Raw genomic sequence first — 23726 nt, 5'->3', positions numbered from 1 at the left:
CAGTTTGCTGCTTTTAAATTCTAGTGCTGGTTGTAGCAGAGATGAAACACGCAGATGTTTGGAAGACAAGAAGCTAATACATCATACCTGTCATCTACAGAACTCCCTTCCTGGGGATTTAGATGGGTTGATAAATGTTGCTTAGAATGAAGTTCCATTTTCACAAGAGAGGAAAACAGTATCTACTGCAGTATGCTGTTGTTACTACAAAGAGAAGATGCTTTTCCTTTGGATCCAGATGGCAAAGCAGAGATCAGATCTGAAAAATAAAAAGTATTTTGAAAGCTATGATTTGTGTCTACTAAGCCGTTTTGATATTAAATGAATTAATATACATGTTGAAGCGTGTTGGATTAGTTTCTCCTGTATAAAAAGAAACATTAGTTATGGATTAAAGTACAACTATTTAACACAATAAACAATCCCAGTAATATTAAACAGTTTCCAGTACTTGTGAACACATATGTTAGCTTCAACACAAGTGGCAGTTGCATTGATGGCAGACAATACAAGTCTGTTCAAAACTTCTGCACTGAAGGGCAAGGATTCTCCTGAGGTGCTTTATACATATCTAAAGCAACAATAAGCAAGGAAAGCTGAATGAAATTTTGAATTTTAAACATAAAAGTGCCATAAAATCTGGAAGATCACAGCCCTGAGGTCTCAAAATAGCGAAAGAACAAGTTCAAAGAACAGGAGGTTTTCATGAGTGTCACAGGAGAGCATTAGGGAGGTATTTCAAGTTGTGTCGGCCCACTCTGATAAACCACATTTGCATAAGTTTATATAACTTCTGTATTTTCAGGGGTGAAGCTCATGCCTAACAGGAGCAGGAAGCAGAAGAACACTGCAGTGAATAAATTCATTTGCCTTGGGCTCAGCTAGAGTAGGTTACCATTTTGCTTCTTCCTTCTATGTTGATATGTTACACATTATTTATTTTCACCCACTTCTAGTTGAAATGCACACAGCAAAATAACCAAAGTATGTTACAGCCAATAAGGAAAAGGAAAGGTGAGGACCAAACAGCAGACTATTCCACAAAGCAGGGGTTACACAGAATGGTCATTCTTCACCAATTACTGCACTTGCATTCTCTGCTTGTCAGTGTTATTGCCTTTATCTTCCTTCATCTTTTCAAACTCTACCATACTTCTCAAAGTATTGCTGGAATCACAGAGAATTCATTAGGAACAAATACGTTACATAACCTCGTCATTTCTTTCCTAGTAATTTCACTTCATTTTCTAGTGTTCTACTTGCACAAAAGCCTCCATCTTGTGGCCAGACTCGCAATATAGATAGCTCACTTCCACGTAAGATCAATTTGGTCTTTCAGTGAAAAAAAATATATAAATATTTACAGAAAGCAAGCAATTTGGGATTGGGTGATTCTGCAGTTTTCTCTGTTCCACATCACCATTTACTCTTGAAACCACAGGGAAACAATTTTGGAAATGCTACACAAGTAAGTTTTCCAGTTGATCTGTAGGGAGCTTCTGTATCAAGAGTCTGAATCACACGGGACACAGTTTGAAATCTGATTTCCTAAACAATCCAACCCAACTCCAGGGAAATAGGATTTTCCTCTTACTTCCTTCTTCACACAAATGCAGGCAGTGTGTAATCCCAAAGTAATGGATGAATTGACATTAGTGCACACAGTTCATGTCAGGAGTACACTTTTGATAGACAAAAGTAAGTATTTCTTGTTACCCTCCTGGACATGAGGCCCCTCAGTACCACTGGATAGCCTGGCTTTGGGGTCTACATTCCCAATATACTCACACTTGGCAGTATGCAGCTCCTCATTTAATATGTCATGAAACCTAAAGCCTCACAACAATGAAAAGTGAGTAACATCCATATGGATGTTTTATTTTTGGCTATGAAGAAGAGGCATCAAAAACAGACATCATAAATTGCTGTGCTGTCCACATGATAACCGTGCAGTTGCAAACCGTGTGTGATATGGCCAGGAAAAAATGTGCATTAGAGACAAAAGTCACATCCACATTATAGAAACAGGATTGCACAGCACATGCATGCTCACCACTGTAGGAAAAAGCAGAGCACTGCCAGGCACCTTGTCTCTCTGACACTCACAGACCAGCTCTGCTCCATCTCACAGCAGAAAAGGAATGAAGCGTTAGTGCTCACAGCGCCCTGCTGCACTCTGCTATTGGCACTGGTCACCTCCACGCAAAACAGACACAAAATACGATGTGTGCATCCCTCACACCTCATGCTGTCTTCTCAGCTCAAGCCCAGCTCAGAGCTTTGTGCTGGAACACATAACAAATGTTCAGCCATACACTTCAGCTACCTGTGCTGCAAGGGAGAAAAACTGGCAGAAAAACAGAGAAAACAATTGAAAGCAGAGATACTTCGATTGCAGTGGAACAAAGGATAAAGAAACTCCAATTCTACCTACTGGAATTGTTATATGCAGCCTAAGTTTCTGCAGGGAACTCGCCTCAGGGTCCTGCTGTCATATCACTGAACAGGCTTTCATCCATCTCTTATCTCTGCCCAAAGTAACACAAAAACGCCAATAATTAATAACTATTTACCACGTACTGGAAGCTGCATACAACTTCAAACAGCTCCAAATATCTTTTACCAAAGAAAACGCTGTAAGTCAGAAAGGGATCTCCAAGAACTGTGTGTACTATTATTAAGGAACATGGTGAGGAAAATTCAGTGTTCAAAAACATACATTCAGACCTATGGACAGTGCACTGCTGCTGACTTTAATGTCACGCTGTAGCCTCACTAGTTTTCTTCATTCACCAAGTTGGCTAGATGGGAAAATACCATTTATAGTCATTGTATGAAATCGTGTAGGCAGAATGAAGCAGAAAACTTCATATTTGCTGACCTTGCAACTAAAAACATAGTGATTTGAGCAGTTCAGAGGTACAAGAAAAAGTTGGAACACAGTCTTCAAGTGCATCAGAGCTCTTATAGAAATACACGTAATTAAAAGTCCAGAGACAGTCCTGCATTCTCTGCTTGATTTTGTATGTTGCTGCCCATCTGTATGCTCATAGGAGCAAATACAGTAAATTTGGCTGCCACCTACGTATCAACACACACAAATCCTCACCCCATTTGTGCAGCTCTGGTTGTATCGGTAATGGAACCGATATTCAAAATCAGCTGGGCATAAATGAACTCCTATAGCATGTGCTTGTTCAACCAGACAAATATGTTGGCTTAAGTGGCTGCTTTTATATTTATACCTCTCTGACATGAATTATGCATATGCATACATTAGCAAGCGCTCTGTCTTTCGCTTCTATTAAACTCTGGGCTGTCCCCTTGGGAACTCATTATCTCCAGTGCATTTCACAAAGTCTTGACTCTACCAGAACTGTTATTGCACTGCACCCTTCCCAGAAAGATGGTGATACTTTTCCCAGGCTCCTGTGGCTCAATTCGTTGTTGACTATTTAATGGTCTAACAGCAGAGAGCATTTTTTCCACTAAAACAAAAGAGTGAAATTGAGTTATCAGAAATAACAGTTTTGTTTTGCTTTTTGTTTTGTTTTTGTGGTTGCTTAGGTTATTTTATTTTATTTTATTTTAACCCAGAGAGAGAGACAGCCATTAAACTGGTTCTTGGATGGGTACTGCTGGAACAGTTTCAGTGTTGCTCCTTCCCCTGGCAATGTGCTTTCAACTTAATTTCCTGCTCTCAAAGGAGATTTGGGATTTGCTCTTTTTTTTCTAACTGCCTCAGGATGGCAACTTCACCCAACGCCACCTCATGTGGGAGATGAGGGCCACAGAGATAACTGGCGGCCTGGAGCATCTCCCTTATGAGGAAAGGCTGAGGAACTGAGGGTTGTTCAGTGTGGAGGAGGGAAGGCTGAAAGAGAATCTTATAAGTGCTAATAAATACCTGATGGGCTGGAGTCAGTGGGTCGGGCCAGGTTTTTTTCAGCGGTGTGCAGCGACAGCACAAGGGCCAATAGGCAAAAACTGGAACATGGGAGTTCCTTATGGACATGAGGAAGAACTTCTTTACTGTGCAGGTGACAGAGCACTGAACAAGTTCCCCAGAGAGGCTGTAGAGTCTCCTCTGGAGATATTCAAGACCCCCCCGAACACTTTCCTGTGCAGCCTACCACAGAGAACCTGCCTTAGCAGCGGGTTGAACTAGACGACCTCCAAAGGCCACTTCCGACCCCTGCGATTCTGTGAGGACAAGCAGCCTGCTGCTCGGCTATGCCCCCCCTTTTCTGCGACAGAGACCCTGCTCAGAGGCTGAAACGTGACGAGAACGCTCGCACAGCACCATCCCCTCCAACACTCCCTCTGCCAGGCGGCTGAGGCACAACAAGCCAGCCCTCCCGCGCCCCGTCCCGCCGCTCCGGAGCCGCCCGGCCGCCCTAAGGGGCTGCGGGAACCCCGGGTCAACGGAGGCGTGCTGGTCGGCCCCAGGCGGGACCCCATCGCCCTCTGCTGACCGCCGCGCGAAGAGCAGCGGAGCCCCTCGAGCCGAGGCCGGCGGCGGGCAGGGACGGGGCACGGATGGTGCAGCGACGGGGCAGCTCGGTGGTGACGAGGTGGGGCGGAATGGCCGCTGCATCCATGGTAGCCCCTTCTGCCCGCGGACCCCCCATCGCCAGCCCGGCACACGTGGCTCCCAGGAGAGCAGGGGCATCTTATAGACAAGCCGGGCCCCGCGCCGCCCTCCCCGTCCCGGTAAGCGGCTTCCGTGCGAACTTCAGCGTACAGCCGGGAGGCGGGGAGGGAGGGAGAGGGGGAGCCCCGCTCCCCCCGAGGCGGGGCCCGGCCGCGGCCCCGCTGCGTCAGAGCTGTGCAAACACCGCCGCCGCTATTTAAGGGGCCGCGGCGGAGCAGCCCCTGACATCCCGCTTGGGTGCACGCCGGTCTCCCGCGGTCCTCCTCACTCCCGCCTCGGGGAAGGAAGGGAAGAAGGAAGGTAGGGAGCGGCACCTGGGCGCTGGGGGAGCAGCCGGCGTGGCGGGGAGGTGACAGCCGCTCTTCGCTGCTGTGCGTTGCGAGCGGGCGGACGAACTTCGTTTCCCCCTTTTTCCGAAATGAAAAGGCGATGCTCGGTGCCGCGTTTCACATACGCGGGATAATTCGTGCGTCCTCTATAACGGGAAGTTGGCCTCCTCAGCACCGCTTCTCCTCTCAGCCCCATTTCCAGAAGTACTGTTTCAGGTGCCGTGCTCAAACTGTGCTGCTTCCCTGGGTTGTCTCATCCAATCTTTGCTTCTTTATGGAGATGGTAAAAAATTGTTTTGCTTGAATTCTGGTTTAGATGAAGAAGAGTGCAGTTCTGGTGCACATCAGTCCTGGTGCTGTTAAATCAGGTGATGGGGTGGTGTGAGATTTTGGGGTTTTCTTCTGTGGTGACACAACTTTGTTCCTTCTTCTCTTGCACCAGACAGCTTTTTCAGTGCTGAATTCCAAACCAAGAAGGGGTGGGAAAGTAAAGGCTCTTTGCAGAACGTGTCAAAATTGGTTATTTGTGATAACAGCAGACTGCAGTACAGCAGCAAAGCACGTGGCTGCCCTGCGAGTTTTTGCAGAGCTGCATAGGTTTCCTTTAGTCGGTGCTGGAATGCAGCTTCCAAAACAGAAAAGAACTGCGTAAGGGGGGCACGGCACATACACGAGGAAGGCTAAAACCAGTTTGCTGGGGCGTTATCTCCTCTTCCCGACAGATAGCGAACGCGTACCTTCTAGCTTAGTGCAGATCCCGCAGCTACCTGCATTCAAAGTTTCCTCAGAACCCAGCGCCTCCGAAGAAGACAGGGCTGGGTGTAAGGCTCAACGTGCTCCGTCTGGTCGTTCCGAGCGCCTGACGTGCCTTTCTCTCCCCAGCGATGTACGGCGGGATCTGCATCTGCGTGCTCCTCGCCGCGCTGTCGGTGAGCTCCCTCGGCCAGCAGCCCGCGGGCTCACACGATGGCAGCCCGCTGGTTGCCGAGCTCCAGCAGAGCCTGACAGAACCCCGCCGGCATTCCCGCTCACCCTCCTCGGCGGGGCCGCTGAAGCCCGCACCGCGGCTGGACGGCAGCTTGGAGCAGAGGGCGACCATCGGAGCGCTGCTGGCCAAGTATCTGCAGCAAGCCCGGAAAGGTACTGCTCGGCTGCTGCCTCTGTGGCACGGCGTTTCCTTCAGAGATGCCCGCATCCTAACCCTGCCGTCATCTAGCACTAACTCCCGCATTCCTATAGGAGATAAGAAATAGATTTTGCCTGGCTATTCCTGAGTAGAGATCATTTTCTTTCCCACTTACTGTAAAACTAAGGGGGGAAAAAAAAAACCCAAACCTGTTTTTACATAGCAGTTGCCTTGGGACAGAATCTTGAAATTACTTAAAACCTCCCCAGCATTCAGTAATGGGATCATGAAGCTCCAGTAGGGAACTGGAATCACAAAGCTTCACCTTTATTGTGTGATTTATTCTTTGCTTGAGGAAACAGTTGTGTTATGTATTTGAATTGAGTTACACCATGGGCAGCCTAATTGCTCTGACCACCAAGGGAGGGATGTGATGCAAACCTCAAGAAAAAAGGGTAGTACAGCTTGTGGGGTTATGCAGATGTTGTTTGCTTGCAATAGCTTCTCTCATCTATCCCCTGTACAGCAGGGAAAGAGATTACAAGTTAGGATTACTTGGGCATACAGGGAGGGACAAATTGACTACCAGCCCTGGAGTTTGTTTAGGATGGAATTCACTTGGTAAGCAAGAGCCTTCTTCTCTATTACACAACTGTAATGCACATCATTTGCTCCTCTCTGTAGCCTCGCTGCTGAGCTCTGTGCTAGGCAGCATCTCAGCTGTATTTTGGTGGAGCGTTGCAATAAAGAGCTGCCACCTGCATTTTATGCATTACATGTGCTGCCACACACATTCATGCAGAGGAGGGCTGAATCAGAAACAACAGAAAAGCACTTCTGATGTATTTGGAGGGACTTCTCACACTGAATTCTCACAGTGCTGTATTTTAGCAGTTCACACGATCTAATAGAAAGACAATATAGATACACAGTTCCACAATTGTGTGAATTCCACGATTCACTGTTACAGTTAAAGCAGTTAATAAATAAGAATCTTGCTGTAGGAGACAAAAGCCTACAAGGTCTTCCTTTCCTTTCTCTTGTGTAGCCACTACATTCTCTTTGAATACCTGGCTGACGTTTGTTTCCAAATAGCTTAAAGAGTTTAGACCTAGGATGTATTTTTGGTAAGCACTGATATGAAGGAGAATTGCCTGCATACACGTACGTATATTTTTAACCCTACAAAGTGACTCTTGGAGGATGATGGAATTGCTGTGGCACGACTGAGCTAGCTGGGCACCAGTGTGTAGATGTACTTGCTGGTATGGAAGAGAGTCACTACAACAAAGCAGTATTAATTTATAACAATGCCAATCAATTGTTTTCCCATAAAAAAAATTATGTTCTCATTTCACATGAAAGTTCAGAGCAATGCTTCAGAAATCTCTGCAGGACATTTACATCTGCTGTTTTAGCTTCTCTGAACACTCACTAGAAAATTCCATCTCAGAGGACACGGAGGCTGGGCATTTGCTAGCATTAGCAATCAGCAGTGATGGCATTTGCTCTTGTGGTTAATAGGAAGGCTTATTTTGGACAGTGAGAGTTAAATTTTCCCAGGAGGCTGGGGCTAGATGGCAGCCTTGTAGCCAGAATGCTACCGTTCTGGAGCTGCTCACTGTATGTTGATGCTGAAGTATCCACGGGGACATCTCTGGTTATTTAAGGGAAAGTAATTAAGGTGCCCCTAGGGAATTTCTTAGGTTACTTGTAACCCCTACCTTTCACTTAACTTCTGCAGGCTTCCAGCATAAATCTGGCTCCATGTCATTGAGAAGTGTGGCTGACAAGTCAGTGACACGTGCAGTTTGCTGTCCCCTAGGGAGCCCTTGCTCCCTTGCCAGACCAGAATAGCATCAGTGGAGTGTTTACAGCCCTCAGGTCACTGCAGGCTCCAACATCCAAGTGATGCTTTTGCAGTGTCTTAGCCCTGCCTGGTGCCACAAAACCATTTTCATCAATATAACTTAGTATTTTGAGCTATGTATGTGAATTTACATAGAGGTTAATGTTACTGAGGGTTTAATGGTAGACAAACATATTTTCATAGTTTGTTGTTGTGTTTTGTTTTGTGGTGGTTTTTTTATTTTATTTATTTTTTTGCTATCTTGTTTAAAATGCCTAAAGCATGCTTGGTTTCTTTCTTTGGTACTTTTACCTCCATAAGCCATTAACAAAACGATGCCGTTGGTTTTGTTTTTAGATGAGTCATGGTTATTACAAATCATTACACTGTCACCAAGGGCTCCTCTTAAACTAATGACCTGTGTAGATTTGGATTTGTAAGCTTTGGTCTCCTTTTCCTTTTTGCCCAGTTCAAGCATTCTTCAAGCCTCAGTCCTCATTAACTGCTGCTTGTTGGACTTGTCCCTCTTCCTCACTCAAGGCTCACGCTCAATTTCATTACTGGCATGTGTCCATTTTGGCTTTCTTCATGGAGCATAGGGAAGAATAATTTACCTTTCACTGCAATTGTAGTTACATAATGTGATGATATCAAATTATCCTCCCCACAAATAATTTGTATCTCTTTGATGCCCTAAGCAGGGGTGGGTGAAGGGCTGAAGCGAGGTCAAAGATCAGCATCCCATCCCACAGCAAAAAGTACTATGAAAATTTCAAAAAGCAGTGGAAAGGCCGCTGACATAGTAAGAAACCCTGTGTGGTTGCAATAATAGACATCTCTAGCTGTGCATTCCAGACACAACTTCACGAATTTTGGGGCTATTCCCACCTTTTACTAAAGCGTTATTCTTAACTCTACCCCTCTTGTTACTTAGTTTGCACTGTAGGAGTTCCCAAGCTTGCATCTGTGGCTCTTCCTTCCCAGGAGCCAAAGAAGAGAGAAAATGGTCTGTATATTTTACATTTAAAAACACTGAAGTCACTTTCAGGACAATGCCACAGTGTTTCTAAGATGTTTTCCCCAATTATACAGCCCACGTAAATCCACTGTCATATGAAGTCAAGCAGTTTGAACTGCATCATGCAGGCATCTGCTAACAAATACAGAACAGATCAGAAATGGTTGGAAATGTGTCTGCTTTCTTACTTTCTCCTCTCGCACACTCTTTTCCTGTAGGTTCCACTGGGAGATTCTCTGTCCTAGGAAACAGGGTACAGAGCATTGATCCCACACACAGGATAAATGACAGAGACTACATGGGCTGGATGGATTTTGGACGCCGCAGTGCTGAAGAATACGAGTACTCCTCCTAAAGAACAGCAAATGATAGCAACAGGAAAGAAATCACACTCCCATGTCTGTACAGAACGAGAAAAATTAATTTGTTGTCCTCTTTGAATCAGTGTTTTAAACTATATCATGTATTTGATGTAAATTTGTCTGTAAGACAATGCAATACATACATATGCAGAATTTTCCAGGAAAAATGTTTTCTTTCTTTTGTGGTTTCTCATACGCCGATATTCTATTAAAATGGTTTCACTTAGCCCTTCTTGTCCTGTGGCCGCGTGTCGCTGGGTGTCTCAATACACAGAGAGGCAGGAGAACACCTTCATCCTGCATATTATATTCCAGGTGTTACGTACTCAGACAATTAGGGTAATCTTGTGACACTCACAATAGCTGTGAACACTCTAAGGAGCACTTGTCCAAACACCAACCCAGCAGCACAGCACTGCCAGGAAAGTCCTGCTGTCCTCACAGTGACCCAGCTGTGCAGAGCCGAGTGCTTGCAGTCTGTACCCACCAGGGCTAAAGGGAGAAGGAAAAGAGGAAGGACACCAACGTGTATCACCTCCTTGGTGTATTTATTTTGTACCGTGAACTAAATGTGGAAGTTCTGCGAGAACAATCCGTGTGGTGTGCAAGGCCTTCCTTCGGGGAGGGGCACAGAGAGCTGTACAGAGGATGATCCTGAGGGAAAAGGGGCGAGGTATTGGAGCCATCAGATCACAGGGTGTTAAAGAGGGCTGCTGGTGAGGGCACCGAGCGCAGCAGGAGTGATAACATTTCAAGGAGCTGCTCTTAGCAGAAGCTGGGAAAGCAGACAGCACTGCAAAGATCTGCGTGTAAGAGACACTGCAACAAGTGGTAGCAGAGAATTCTCCCTTTCTGTGGATCTCATCTTGAAAGCACAAAACTGCTTTCCCACACATGTTTTTCTTCCTCTCAAGCTCTTTCCAGACAGCCCCTTGCCAACCTCCTTCATCCAGCTTTTCTCAGCTCCTCTCCAAACACTAAAAATCTCAATAGCTGCATCACCTCCCCTGTCTTCTTCACTGCCTGTGGGAAAACAGTCTGTACCACCTCTTTTTCTCAAGCAAGATATTTTTTTTTAACTGAAGAAAGATCAAATTTAGACAAATAATCTAAAAATGCATAGATTAAAGCATTTCCCAGGGGATTGTTTCTTTAAAAGTAACTTCACTGTCTTTCAACTTATTGACAGGGGCGTTCAAATAACATTTCAAACATTTCTGTCCCCTGCACATTGAGCTCTGTCGTATTGCCAGGTGCCAGGGGTGGGGAGTGGGTACAGGTTTAATGTTACTGCTGAGGATGCTCTTATTGGGAAACAAATAAACAAACAAACAACCCCCACCTCCTTTTTTTTTTTTTTTTTTTTCCTGTCTCATTTCCTACAGGCAGGAGAATGGAGGAATAAAGAGGTTTCATGCCATTGCTCTCCCTTTTGAAAGACACCACAGTTGGACCCTTCTGATCCCCAGCAGGTGAGCAAATTCCAGGTATAAAACAATGCTTCCACCCCTGCCAGACCACTAGCAAAACTGCCTCTGATACTACTCTAATACCATTCAAGTTTGGTTGTGTAAGCAGTTAGGAGAGCACTGCTCTATTTTGCTTACCAGCCAACCTGCAGCATGATGGCTGTAAGGAAGCACACTGCCTGGGTGCTGGGGAGCCTCAGAGAAACCACATTTCATTTCTCAGTCACCGTCCTGTTTGAATGGTTGTGCTGCAGCAGGGTGTAGGACAGACATGGGGAATAAAGGGACCTTTGGTGACTCACCTGGCATCCAAATGGAGACATACAGAAGGTGGTGAAGTCTTCTTAAAAAACTGCACCTCCTCTCCTTGACCTCAGTGTGCTGCCCCAGCCCAGATCGTTAGGATCCCCCCCAGTGCTCAGTGGTATTTCTGATTTGGGTCCTTGCTGAGGTGGATCATTTCCTTTCTTTTCTTGTCTCCAGGCTGAGGGCCTCAGCCACTCAGTGCAGGTGAATGGTGGCCCCACGCTGAGTGCTGAGATGTAACCACCAAAGGAAAGCACACTTTGCATAGGGGCTCAATGGACACCAGCTAAATAGCAAGCCAATAACTTTCTGCATTTAAAGTCTCTGTGGGCTTGATTTAATTGGTTCTGCTGCAGTTTTAGCAATTAGGTTTCCAAACAGGTGCCAGGCACATCACTGTGAGCAGAGCAGCTCTTTGCAAACTCCACGTAAATGAACAGGGGAGAGCCTGGGGCCCTGCCTGCTCAGGGCTGAAAAGAGGCTGGATGAAAGGGGCAGCCGATGTAAGACTCAGCCCCCATCGTCCATCCTTACCGCAGTGAGGGGAGCACTGCAGGGCCCAGCTCCAGCCCCGAGCCCCAAACAAGCACTCCTTTTCCCTGCCCATGCAGGAATTCACAAGCCAGGAGAAAACCAATGTCCTAGCCAAGCGGTGAAAGGCTTCCTTCCCTTCCTCTTTGATTTTTGTATCCCCTGAGTTCATTAAATTCCTCTTGAAGAGCAGAAATCTGGCTGTCGGCTTGTTAGAGCTTTAATCATTCCTAAGTGCTTGTGTCAACAGAGGAGCAATTGAATTCAGCAGCACAGCTTGAAGCTTAGTCCAGCAGGACAAAAACCTCTGTACTCTTCTAAATACAAGCATTATTGATTTCCTCAGCGTGTGACTTTCTCACGTAAAAGCTCACTGCCTGTGTTACAGCTCAGGTAACTTGCAGCTCTTCTGTTATTTTCTAGATGCTCTGTGCACTCATTTGGCTTATTTGTTGTCAGGAACCAGAGGGCTGAGCAGGGCAGTGAGATGTCAGAGCACACACAGTTGGGCAGTGCTGAGCCCTCAGCACAAACGCAGCTGCAGCCATCAGGTCCTGACCATACCAGCAGGATGCAGCTCACAGCAGTGCTGGATCTTTGGATGCAATGAGGGAAGCTGCAAACCAAAGCATTCAGAAAGCTGAGGACTAGCATTCAACCTGTGCACAACTGTGTTATTTTTTAGAATTGCTCAGGTTGGAAAATACTTTAGAGATCTTTGAGTCCAACCATGATCTAACCATGCTACCCTACCTTTAACCCTCCACTAAATCATGTCCCTGAGCACCACATGGAGTGCTTTGGAAACATGCAAAAGGAGAAATGAACCCCAGAAGGCTGACATACCACTCATGTTCCCCAAAGAACATCTCTCATGCCCACAGCCCTGTCTCCATCAGTTCTCAGCAAACACCCTCCTCTTACCTCCCACCCACCATCCCAAGGTGGAAAATCACGTTTTTGCTGTGGCGTGGTGAAGATGCATCTAGTGAAGTTTCTGAGATCTTGCAAATACGAGGAACACTGCTGTGCTCAGGCAGCAATTCTTCACCCATTCGGCCTTGTGAGCTCATGCTCTAGTTCTGTTCTGCTTTGACATTACCTAAGTACATTAAATACAGGGGCTGAGCTTCCAAGTGGTTCATGCAGTTTTCATTACCCCGTGGCACAAGTTGGTTCTGAAGTGAGAAACCAGGAAACCTTCCCATTACCAGCACTGTTAACAGGAGCAGAAACTGGGTGGTGTTCTATATACCCCATATCCTGCAAAATCCACTGCAGTCACTGGGGGACACATCCACGAAGCAGAACTGTCCTGTAACCAGGTAAAAAGTCAGAAAATAATGATACAGCACAAGCAGCCAAACCCATGCTTTTGTTCTTTCCAAAGCCAGGGATTTAGGTCACTGCAGAAGCTGTCATTTGCACCAGTAGAGATGAGTTAGGGGGAAAAAAAAGAAAGAAAGAAAAAGAAAGAAAAAAGTTATTATTTTTGGAGGGAGACAAGATGTAGAAAAGGCAATACCCCCAAAAAGATGCTTCCTGTGCTATACAGAGATACAGAGCTCAGCCAGGGCCCCAGCTGTACCAGAGAGCCATGGCACCTGCACAGCCCTGCGAGGAGCAACAGTGGCTGAGAGAGACATGAAAGGGGACCAGGCAGGGAGGCAAACTGTGAGCTGTGTGCGAATGGGAATGCTGCTGAGAGGAGAGAATGGAGCAAGAGCTCTGATCAATCATTTGACAGCAACTGTGCAACCACAAGGCAGCCCCTTCTCATCACCTGGAGTTCATTCAGTGAGCTGTTTCTCTCTCAGTGCTAAGGTCAGTGCCACAGCCAACAGCAGAACCTGGCAAGTCCCTCCTTACTCATCACTGCACTTAGCATAGAATGGCTTGGGTTGAAAAGGGCACAATGACCATCTTGTTTCAATCCCCTTGCTATGTGCAAGGTCGCCAACCACCAAACCAGGCTGCCCAGAGCCACATCCAGCACATTTTGGCACTATGGCTTTTGCATCATTTTAAGGAGAAGAGTTCAGATCCCTCTCCCAGTTAATATGCATAAGCACATCATGTCTGGTCGTTCTTTCTTGGAATTCTAATAGAAACAAAAAGCACTTACTTCACTGGTTTTTGTTTTGACCTGATGTTCATCAGTTCTGGCAGTTTCCCAGCCTCAGAACTTTGCAGCCACTTCTATAACTAGGAACTTAAAATCCAAACATAGCGATGGCCTCTTCCTTTTGCTTTGACTGAGAGATGAAAGCAGGAGGAGAAGGTGGAATATTTATCACCATAAGAGAACAGCAAAAAGCTGAATAATGCACAACAATGCAACTTTTTTTTTGTTGTTGTTTTTGTTATTTTATTGATATTAGTGAAGAAAATTCAAATTTCATCTTTCTGATGTGGTACAATTGCTTTTTCTGGTGGGCCAACAGCTCTGACTGCTTATTTAAAGGCTGAATAATGCTTCCCAGTTGTATGATTAGTTTCTACAATTTAAGTTCTCATACAGTATTGCTTTCTTCCTCTGGGTATATAAAATGGTCCATTGAGTTCATGATCCTCCAGAATCAACTGTTATTCTATCTACTGTTTTAAGATACATTCAAATAAAAAGGTACTTAAATTTACTTGCAATAAGTGCACACATACAACAGCAAAGAGAGCTGATGACATTTTACTAAAACATTTTAAGTTCATAGAATAAATATAAGTCTCCAAACACATGCAGTAACTGACCGATGTGTTTTTTCTTTCTCAAAAAATATCCTTAGTGTCCATAGCACTACTGCAATAACTACTTCATTCAAAAAAATAAAAAGAAAAAAAAAAAGAAAAAAAAAAAAGAGAAAAATCACCTATCTCTTGTCACAAAGACTAAAAGACAGCTTCATTTATACAAGAAATTATCAGTGCTAATAATTTAGTAACAGTCTGGTACAAATTCAATTCACGGCAATGACACGGAGTGTGATTATGGTGGCAACAAACAGGGAGCTTGGTTTAGATGGCACCAGAACTGCCAGGAGAAGAAAGCAGAAGCTAACAGCCCCATGGGCTCCTTTCCCCCCACCCATTCCAAAAAGAAGCTGGGGATCTGCTCAGCTAATGAAACAAGCTCCCTCCAGTCCGCTCCCATTCCTTTCAATTCCCTGTAAAACACCTAGCAGAGGTTTAGGAGAAGAAAACTGCGAGTCAAATTAGGATCATTTGGCCACAACTCAATGGTGGGTGATGCCTTTAGTTTCTTAACTGAAGTTACAGATTTCGCATTGGGAGTTGGGTTTTTTGTTGTTTTTCCAATTTAAATCCACTGCAAAATAAATCATTTCACACTCTGCTAGGGTCAAAATTTGGAAGAAGGTTTCTTTGAAAAAAAGAAAACAGAAACTAGGCAGGGAATATTCTCACTCTGCTTATAAGACCGTGTTCCTCTGCAGCACAAAACCTGAACATCAGCTTATTGACTGCAAGGTGCATTTCCCATCTTGCACCATTCCATTACTAAACGTTTATGTGGTTCTCTGCCGAGGTTCCAAGGACGCACCTCTTCCTAACACTGGTTTTGCTACATGTTCTCTTTTAACATTCTTATCTGTCAATCCACTCCGCAACTCCAACTTCTAGGTAGTCAGAGCCACGTTTACCTCATGAGTTGTGAAAACTGTTCTTTGGGCGCACTGACAAAGCGTGTTTCAGTGGCAGCAACACATAGTAAAGCATTTTCCCCTTTCACAACCCAGTGCAGCATTGAAAAACGAAAACTACAAAGAAGTCACACAGAATGTAAGCATGCCAAATGAGACAGCAGTGGTAGAAATATGTCAATATTCCAGGTACCCAGTAGGCCTGCTGACCTCTACACAGTATTAGTTCAAGTTTATCATATCGAAGAGGAGAAGAATGTAGAACAGAAAAGTTTCATCCATTCAGGCATAACAGCCAGGCACTCCAATAACTCAGCTCAACTCATCTACAAAAGCAAAATCAAAAACTATCAAGTGTTAAACTGAGTGCTTTATCAAAGCATAAATGCTCCCATGCTTCAAGTGATGAAATGCGAGTTCTCACATAACATACTCAACAGCTTCCCATGCACCTTCAACTCAAGTTAGGCTAGCTACAGAATTCATGTTTTTCCTAGTCAAGTTGTCTTGGTTATGTTCTTTTGTACTTGTTTTTTTTTCAGTGCATCTTAAAAAACCTTTTCAAAAGGTTAGCAAGTTAACCCTAACACGGCAATCGTAATGTAGAGCCTTTTGCACTCAATCAAACCGTAAAATAATCCAATAGAACTGGTACGTATTTACACATTTGTACAAAGTTTACACATTTCTCCCGTTAGGCACGAAGTTGATTTGTCAAACTCAAGAGGCAATGAAGAGGTGGGGAGAGGAAAAGAGGACCGGAGAAAGAATCTGAGTATTTCCATTTAAAAAGACTAGCTGTAAAAATAAAAGTCCTTCATCGTAAGCTAGTTTGCTTTGGGAGCTTGGTTCCCATGAGGATCCCCGAGGTGAGGGATGTCGGGCCTTTCATCTGCATGCTGGAACCCACCATGGTGGGGAAACTCCGGTTCCTTCGGATGCCAGTGTTCAGCTGGATGCCCCCAATGGCACTGGTCACAGCAGGACAGCCCAGTGGGAGAGTGTCTGGTGCCAGGCCTCTGGGAACAAGTGCCCTCCCTTGTCCTTGTGCCCCACAGACAAGAGGTCCCTGGTCATCAGTTAAAGGAGGAGCTGGCGCTTGCCCTGAACTCACAACTTTGGCAATACCAAACCTCCTGACCTTGTCCACAAGATTAAGGTTGGAAACAGACACGTCGGTCTGACTCTCGCTGTTCCTGATGTTCTTTTTATTCCTCACCTCCTTCAAGATGGAACTAGCAGGCTTCGAAGCCAAGAAGTTGTCATAAGGTGGGCTGGTGCACTTGAACTCAAAAGACGGAGGGGAAGAAGAAGGTGTCTGCATAGGTGAGTTTGGTGGAGTGGAAGGAATGATTGCCATCTTAGGGGAATACGTGTTCAGGAGGGTGCCTTTGCTGGCTCTGTCCCAGCTCTGCGGATTGTACACCGCTGCCGAGATGCCCCTTTCCTTCAGCAGCCACACCAGCCCCAGAGATGTGCTCATTGTCGTCGTGGATTCCCGCAGGTTTGTGAAGGATTCGGCCAAACTCAGACGCCGAGGAGTACAGGGAGTAGCCACAGGGGTGCCTTTCAAGTTGCTAACGCTGCCACAAGCTGGAGTAGGTGCTGCGTTAAGGCTGAAAGCAAACAGGCAGTCAAATTATTCTCTCGTTAAGGAATTAAAACTGTAAGCAAGATTTTTAGCCTTGAGAAAGGACTTCTATCCATTTTGAGAGTGCATGGGAAAATGTAAATTTCCCAGCTCCTCACAAATGCAATCACCTCACAACACAAACACCTCTTACAAAATGCATCTCTCCCCTATGCAGGCAGTTTCAAGGGATTAGTGCATTCCGCAACAACCCACCCCAACATTTCTTCTGATAAACTACTAAACTGAGAGGTTTGTGATCAACTTCTTTGGCTTTTCTTCCCTATTTGCTAGCCATAAGCTCTCACTTGCTTCCGTGAGACAAGGAAACAAAGGGATAGTCCTCTAGTGTGGCTTCTGAGTGCACCTAACTGCTGGGCATTTTGGTACTGCTGGGTCACAGCAAAGCCAAGGGAAGAGGGGAACATATTAGCTATAGAAGCATTTGTGAGCAATGCTTCTGGAATTTGGAATTGTTACCACCAACATGCACTTCTGCAAGGTCTAGCCCTTCTTCTCTTATGTAGAATTTGTCTATGTTTAAGGAGAAGGGGATGTGGGACCTGACTTTTGATGGTGATACACAGTAGTGTGAACAACCATCAAAATGAAAAAAATAGTCAAACTCTTGGTCATCGATTGGCCAGCACGTAGCTGATAACTAAGAGCAAGCCAAGCATGACAAAGAGCTGTTCTACTGTTAATTCAGCTAAAATAGTGGTTTCTACAGTTTGAAACATGGCTAAATTTTCTCCCAGATCTAGTTCTTTCTTTTCAAAATAATCTATGTTTAAGCAGAGGGCAAGCAAATCTTACACTGGTAATTTATATTTAGAACAAGTGGCAAACATTACATACTTATGGTTACTGCTGTCTTACTGAGTATTTCTTTCTTAAGTTGGTTATTAGAGTTTGAAATTTCTCAAGGCACATCAAACATTCATTTTGTTAGATCATCCTCTTCCTAGTAAGTCAACTATCTGAACAAAGACTAAATGCAAGCATCTATTTCAAATGAATTATCGGTACAAAGGCATTCTAAATCCTTTGTACCATAGTATGACATCTCATAGATACTGAAAGTTTGAGTGTTTCTGACACCACTCATTCTTTAAAAAAAAAATTAAAAAAAAAAAATAGAATTCTTGGTAGTCACAGATTTGGTCAGCAAAGACACATCTACCTGCATCCAATCCCAACTCAAAATCTGTGGCAGTCCAAGGTACACCGTTCACCAACAAGCCATGGTGTACTCAGTCACTGCAGAAATAAGGTGTGTAGGTCACCCATAACTCTTCAAGTTCACTTCTTTTGGGGAGAATCCCAAGGGTTCTATGGAGCTTTAAAAAGAAGTTTTCTGGCAATTTCTAACCATGCTGAGGATATCACGTTTTCGCCATGTATGTTCACACAAAAAAAGCAAATTCCACAGTAATATTACCTTAAGCATTGATTCATTCCTCTAGTGGCATTTTCAAAGTCTTTAACAATGCAAAAGCTGATGCTAACAAGAATTTACTGACCTGAGAGCTTATCACTGCTCAAAGATGGAAATCTTCCTCATTACCTTGCCAGGTTAGCAAATAGAAAGCGCTCAGCAAAGAGTCAGACAAACACCAAAGCCAAAGCAAGAGAGGGATAAACCAAGCAGGTGGGAGGGGGAACAGAGATAGGGGTGGGATTTCTTTTTTCCAAAGAGCCAAGCTGTTGTGTTGGTTCAGCCATAGCATGCAACTTCAACTGCAGCTGGGTTCTCCGCACCAAGGAATGAATCAAACAGCCATACTGAAATAATCTGGCTGGATTTCCAGGTGCAGCTACGTCTCAGGCAAAATAATTGCATCTTTTTTTTTTCCATAAGGACAAAAGGGCCTATATAATAACAGACTAATTTAACCTTATATCAACACTACTATGGCTGAAATGGGAAATCTTAGGAGGCTTTGTTGAGTTTCTGATGAGAGCTTTGTCTAATCACATACAGCTATCAGCTGACAAACTCTAGTCCACTGATCTCCTAAGAATCAGCAGCACTAACATCTCTGTTGTACTCCTTAAATGATGAAATACTGACCTGATGTTAGCAAGTCTCAGGTCTTGTCTTCCTGGCTAAATAGGATCTAACCAACATCATCTCTACCACGATTTGAACCGCAACAACTTCTACTGAAAGCAGTAAAATTATAAAGGTGTTTTTTTTTTTCTCCTCCTACAATTCAGCAAGAGGAATCCCACATATTCCTACCTGTAAAATGTAGTGAAACAGTTTTGAGAGAATTTATATGTAGGATAGCATAATTTGAAAAGCAGCCTCGCTGAGCTGCCCCCAAATCTGTCGTCTCACACCACCCTGTGGGCTGTGGCAGTCAGTACAGGCAGCAGCTGGGCTACAGGAAAGTATCATTAGGAATCCACTTTGCCAGAACTGCCAGTGGCAGGGGAGGATTCCCAGCAAAGCTAAGACCACGCGGACCCACACACACAAAACTCTGAAGGTAAGGCTGAGCAGAAACAAAGAGTTAGCTCACGGCTCCTGTTATAAGCACTGATGGAAGATACATCTTTACAGCTGCAACTGCAGTTTGTGATGCATCTCCCCTAATGCAAGTGCAAAAGAAATCTTGAAAAGCACAACGGAGGGAGCAGAAAGAGGAAGGGAGCTTACTCTGTGAACTGACTTCCTGCAGGACAGGATGAAGTGCATTTTGGAAACTCAAGACAAGAAGCTTCTAAGATGTCCTAGTTATGAGACGAAAACTACAGCACTTGAATTGCTTTCTTCCCCCCCAGCCCCAGATTTCAGTATCAGAAGTAGTTAGAATAGCATCTATACGCATTTGTCAGTACTGGTATTCATTACAGTGCAGTTAAAAAAACACATCCCTGAAAGGAAGCGGGTATTATGTAGGTGCTGGGCTTTTCTTGTTGTTTGGTTGGTTGATCATTTCAATATTACTTAAAACAAGAAATACTTTCCCCTTCAAACTGACCAACACTGCAGAACAACACAGAAACAGGCTCAGTCTAGGCTCAGCAAATGAGCCCAGGGACAGTGCCAGAGTTAGACTGAGAGAAGAAACAAACAAACGAGCAACTCATGGAGCTGGCTGAAATTTAGTCAGGTTAGAGCAGAGCCTGGGTTAGAGGCCAGGTTCATATGAAACCAGTCAGGAGAGTATCTGAACTGCTGGGGTTAGCTGGTGCCACAGACACGGGCATTCCTTCCACATGGCCCTGCCAGCACAGGCAGCATTGCTCACCCCCTGCACGCTGGGTCCTAGAGTCTGCCCTACATCTCCTCTCAGCATAACGTGACATAATGCAGTTTCCTCATCCTTCTCACATGACCTGTGAAGAATCATTTATAGTCGGTAAGGAGGAGCTCCTTCAACGTGCCCATTGAACACATCACAGTGTTTATTTTGGTCTTTTTCCTCCCGAACCAGTTATGAATTTTGGAGTAATCAAGTGACCTGGCAATGTACTGAATTTAGCTGTCAGCTATGGCTGATCTGTTAGATTTAGTAACCAGCATGATCAGGGAGTTTATTACAACCACAGTTAACAGCAATTCAACAATAAAAAGAATGAAATAGAATTGCAGCCAAATAAAGGGGTCTCTTCAGCAGCAGAGTTGAGGAGAAAGATAAGAGAGAACGAAGAAAAACGAGCCAGGCCACGATTAGCTCACTACAGTCGGAAAGGGAAGCAGAAAAGTTACATTTAATCATCACCTATTTCCTTTACATGTATTTATCACCTCAGAGGTGTTCATATTTAATACCCTTACTTCTCACGCGTTCCTTAGGTGGCCAGTGCCCATCTGATGTCTAAACAAGTCTAGACACACCATCTCTGAATGGGTACCTACACAGGGGTACACTCCCCCATAGGAGCTGAAAGGGATAGAGAAAGCAATGAGGCATTGTCCTTCTAAACAGAAAAACACACTTTAACTTCCGATTTGCTAAGGAAGGAAATTGTCCTCTCTAGGTATGAAATTCACTCCCCCTCCTCAATTCTCAGCTCTATGCCTTCCATAAGGGTTTTCACATACATACCAACTACTATTATCAAGCCAGTCCATTAGTTTTAGTCTGGCTGCTAAGATCTTATTTCCAACAGTTAACCAAGGGATAGAGTAGACAGCTCCCTGGTTTGATTAAGCTGTGTTTCCTCCTCCATTCCTCATGTACTTCCTGGGTACTACTGAAGCATCTACCTCTATGTTTCTTTACTGGCATATCTCTCTTTGTCCCACACTACAGATTTCAGTTTGTCCTTTAGAGAAAAATCTCCTTCATTTTTTTTATTTTAGACAAGACAGAAGATGCACACTTGGGTCAACACCACATTCTGATCATTCATGCATAGCATCTGTGGCTAGTTTGGGATAGCTAGCTTTGGATACTGGAAACAAGCTTACATTATTTGTCAACCTGCAATATTTTTAACTGCAGATAATAAAATTTAAGCTGCTTTGACTGGCTGTCTAAAACATTATAAGTGCCTGCCAAATAAAACCAGCTTGAGGCAACTGAAAAGAGGAGGAACAATTTCAGAAGTGCACTAATTCACCAGTGTGGCTGATGCTTTTGCTCATGCCATTACTTTGCATTTCCTCATAGGGAAACTCTCTGACACAGCTGAAGGCTTTGCCATCATGGGAAACCCTTACCTTGGTGTGACTCGTGTGAGCTCATCAGAAGGGTGCAGAATGCGGCAGGTGGTGAAGGTGAAGGTGGAGTTGGTTTGTGACATGCACTTCCCAGGATGAGGTACTAAATTAAAAAAAAAGCAAATTCTTTGCATTTTACACAGGAAAAAAAAAAACCCCAAAAACAAAAAACCAAACTTCTGTGTACTGATAAGACAGATGCAAAAAGTGATGAGATACCTCAGGCAGGATCAATGCAAGAGAAGTGAAATATACAAGTGCCATGGTGTTATAACACACTTTTCTCCAAACATATCTAAGATTCCAAGGCCAATGCTAAGATGTTCTTCTGAAGCTTCCCCATGATCAATACCATTGCAGAAAAGTCTTGCTGAAAACAGATTTAGACAAGGCAACACTTGAAATGCTAGCCCTCATCTAAACCAGCAACTTTCATTGGCAGGAAATAACAACAAACATTCTCTAGTACCAGCAGCTAAAGGGCACTAAGATTTGCTGAATGCTCATGCACTTCTGCATTGAGATTGATCCACAAAGAGGTATCCCCATCGCTTTTCAGTAATGGATCCAGCTTGCTAGTGCTACAGGAACAGATCAAAAAGTCGGGGCAGTGAGGGGTGGACACACAGCGCTGTTTCTCTCTTCTCACATCCATGGTAAGGAAAGTGGTGATTTTTTGGATCCACTACTGTGCATCTTGACATTTCCCCTATGCGTGTGCTTAGGTTCTTTAAGAATGCATGTCCTCAGCTGCACAATACAGCAGTTTTTAAACTGTAGTAGTAAAGCATTTTCCCCTGTAACTATGGCTGTAAAGATTTCCCTCTGTTGATGTATCATTAACTGGGGAAAGAAGCTCACAGTTTAAAAGCTGATGGACTTTGTCCAATTGCCTTCCTCTTAGCAGAGATACTTCTGTGGATGCATTAATCTGCTGTATAATGCAGCCATGGTCACTGCAAAATAACTAGAGAATTTAAGAGCCATGCATCTGAAAAGCTGATTGAAGAACACCCAGAGTTAAGTATTACATCAAGGATATCATGATTGCATAGGTTCAGTTAATATCCAAACTTAGCAGTGGTCAAAAGACATGCGCAACAGAAACTGTGTGCAGTTCCCTCCCTCTTGTTTCTACCCAATCCTCTTGAGCCATTCCCCCAAGGAAGCCACGTTTCAATACCACAGTAACAAATATCCAACACATTGCAAAGGACAGACAAGACAGACCAACTAGATCAGACACCATCCCCAACTCCCGGAGATGCTTAGCAGAAGCAAGGCTGGTCTAAATTGTGGCTGTGTTCCCTTTTCTATGTACAAGTATCACAGCTCAAAATAATGTGCACGTTTAGGTAGTCCCTTAGGAACACATAAGCACTGTGTGAGGGACAGAGCACAGGGAGTGTGAACAGTGGAAGCAGAAGTGGCTAAGCATATGACAATGTGAGTCAAGCTAACTTGTAATAAGTACCAGAATGATTGCTGTACATTAAAGGATACTTAAAAAAAAAAAAACCAAACCCCACTGGAGTGTCAGGTTAATGCACTCAAATGTTAGCACAGCATAACATAACAACAAGCTCTACTTCACCTCCAGAGATGGTAATTATGACGCTTCAGGAATCCAGTTGCTTTAGAGATTAGTGTGAGCACTATAAAGTTATTACAAGGGAGCACAGCCTAGCAATCATGATTCTCTCCATATTGTAGAGAGTTTAAAGAAAGTCTGGAGAAAGAGCTCAAATAACTAGACATGAAAGAAAATTGGTTATTTAGAGGAAACGAAGGACTGTGACATAAATCAAGTAGAAACAAAGTTATCCCTGGATGATGAATAGAGAACAAAATAAAGCAATGCCAGTTCAGATTGCAAGCTCAACCCAAAGAAGCACATAGCTGTAAATACAGTAAGTGAATCGTCCTCATTCATAATATCCATTGGGTATCTCCTCAGATTGGAAACAGGCACATTGAAGATATGCAGCTGCATTAGCAAAAGCAAGACTCATTGTTATTAATGAGTCAGAGATAGGAGAAGGCTGCTAAAAGTAGAGAAATCACTTGACTCTAGTAAGAGGAAGCAAATCAAAACAATCAATGAAAATCAATTTCCAA

The 23726-nt window shown here is 44.2% G+C and overlaps 2 protein-coding genes across 10 annotated transcripts in view; one reads left to right on the top strand and one right to left on the bottom strand.

Moving 5' to 3' along the window:
- Window positions 1-4824: 4824 nt before the first annotated feature.
- On the top strand, window positions 4825-9564 carry CCK (cholecystokinin). Its single transcript, XM_048951863.1, has 3 exons — window positions 4825-4954; window positions 5866-6123; window positions 9195-9564. The coding sequence occupies exons 2-3, from the start codon at window positions 5868-5870 to the stop codon at window positions 9329-9331; spliced, it is 393 nt and encodes a 130-aa protein (XP_048807820.1). The 5' UTR covers window positions 4825-4954; window positions 5866-5867; the 3' UTR covers window positions 9332-9564.
- A 4897-nt stretch (window positions 9565-14461) lies between these two features.
- Window positions 14462-23726, bottom strand: part of TRAK1 (trafficking kinesin protein 1) — a 489038-nt gene continuing 479773 nt past the window's right edge. For 8 of the 9 annotated variants that reach the window (XM_048951221.1, XM_048951222.1, XM_048951223.1 and 5 more), the window contains 2 exons: window positions 21609-21711; window positions 14462-16916 (listed from right to left, as the gene is read on the bottom strand). In XM_048951221.1, the coding sequence (XP_048807178.1) occupies window positions 16118-16916; window positions 21609-21711 (902 nt within the window). In that variant the 3' untranslated portion in view covers window positions 14462-16117. Of the gene's footprint in view, window positions 16917-20190; window positions 20279-21608; window positions 21712-23726 lie in introns of all 9 variants that reach the window. The other variant, XM_048951224.1, reaches the window with a different exon arrangement.

This window comes from Lagopus muta, chromosome 7, assembly GCF_023343835.1.
Source record: "Lagopus muta isolate bLagMut1 chromosome 7, bLagMut1 primary, whole genome shotgun sequence".
In the NCBI taxonomy this organism is placed as follows: domain Eukaryota; kingdom Metazoa; phylum Chordata; class Aves; order Galliformes; family Phasianidae; genus Lagopus; species Lagopus muta.
This window is presented reverse-complemented; position numbering and strand designations above follow the sequence as displayed.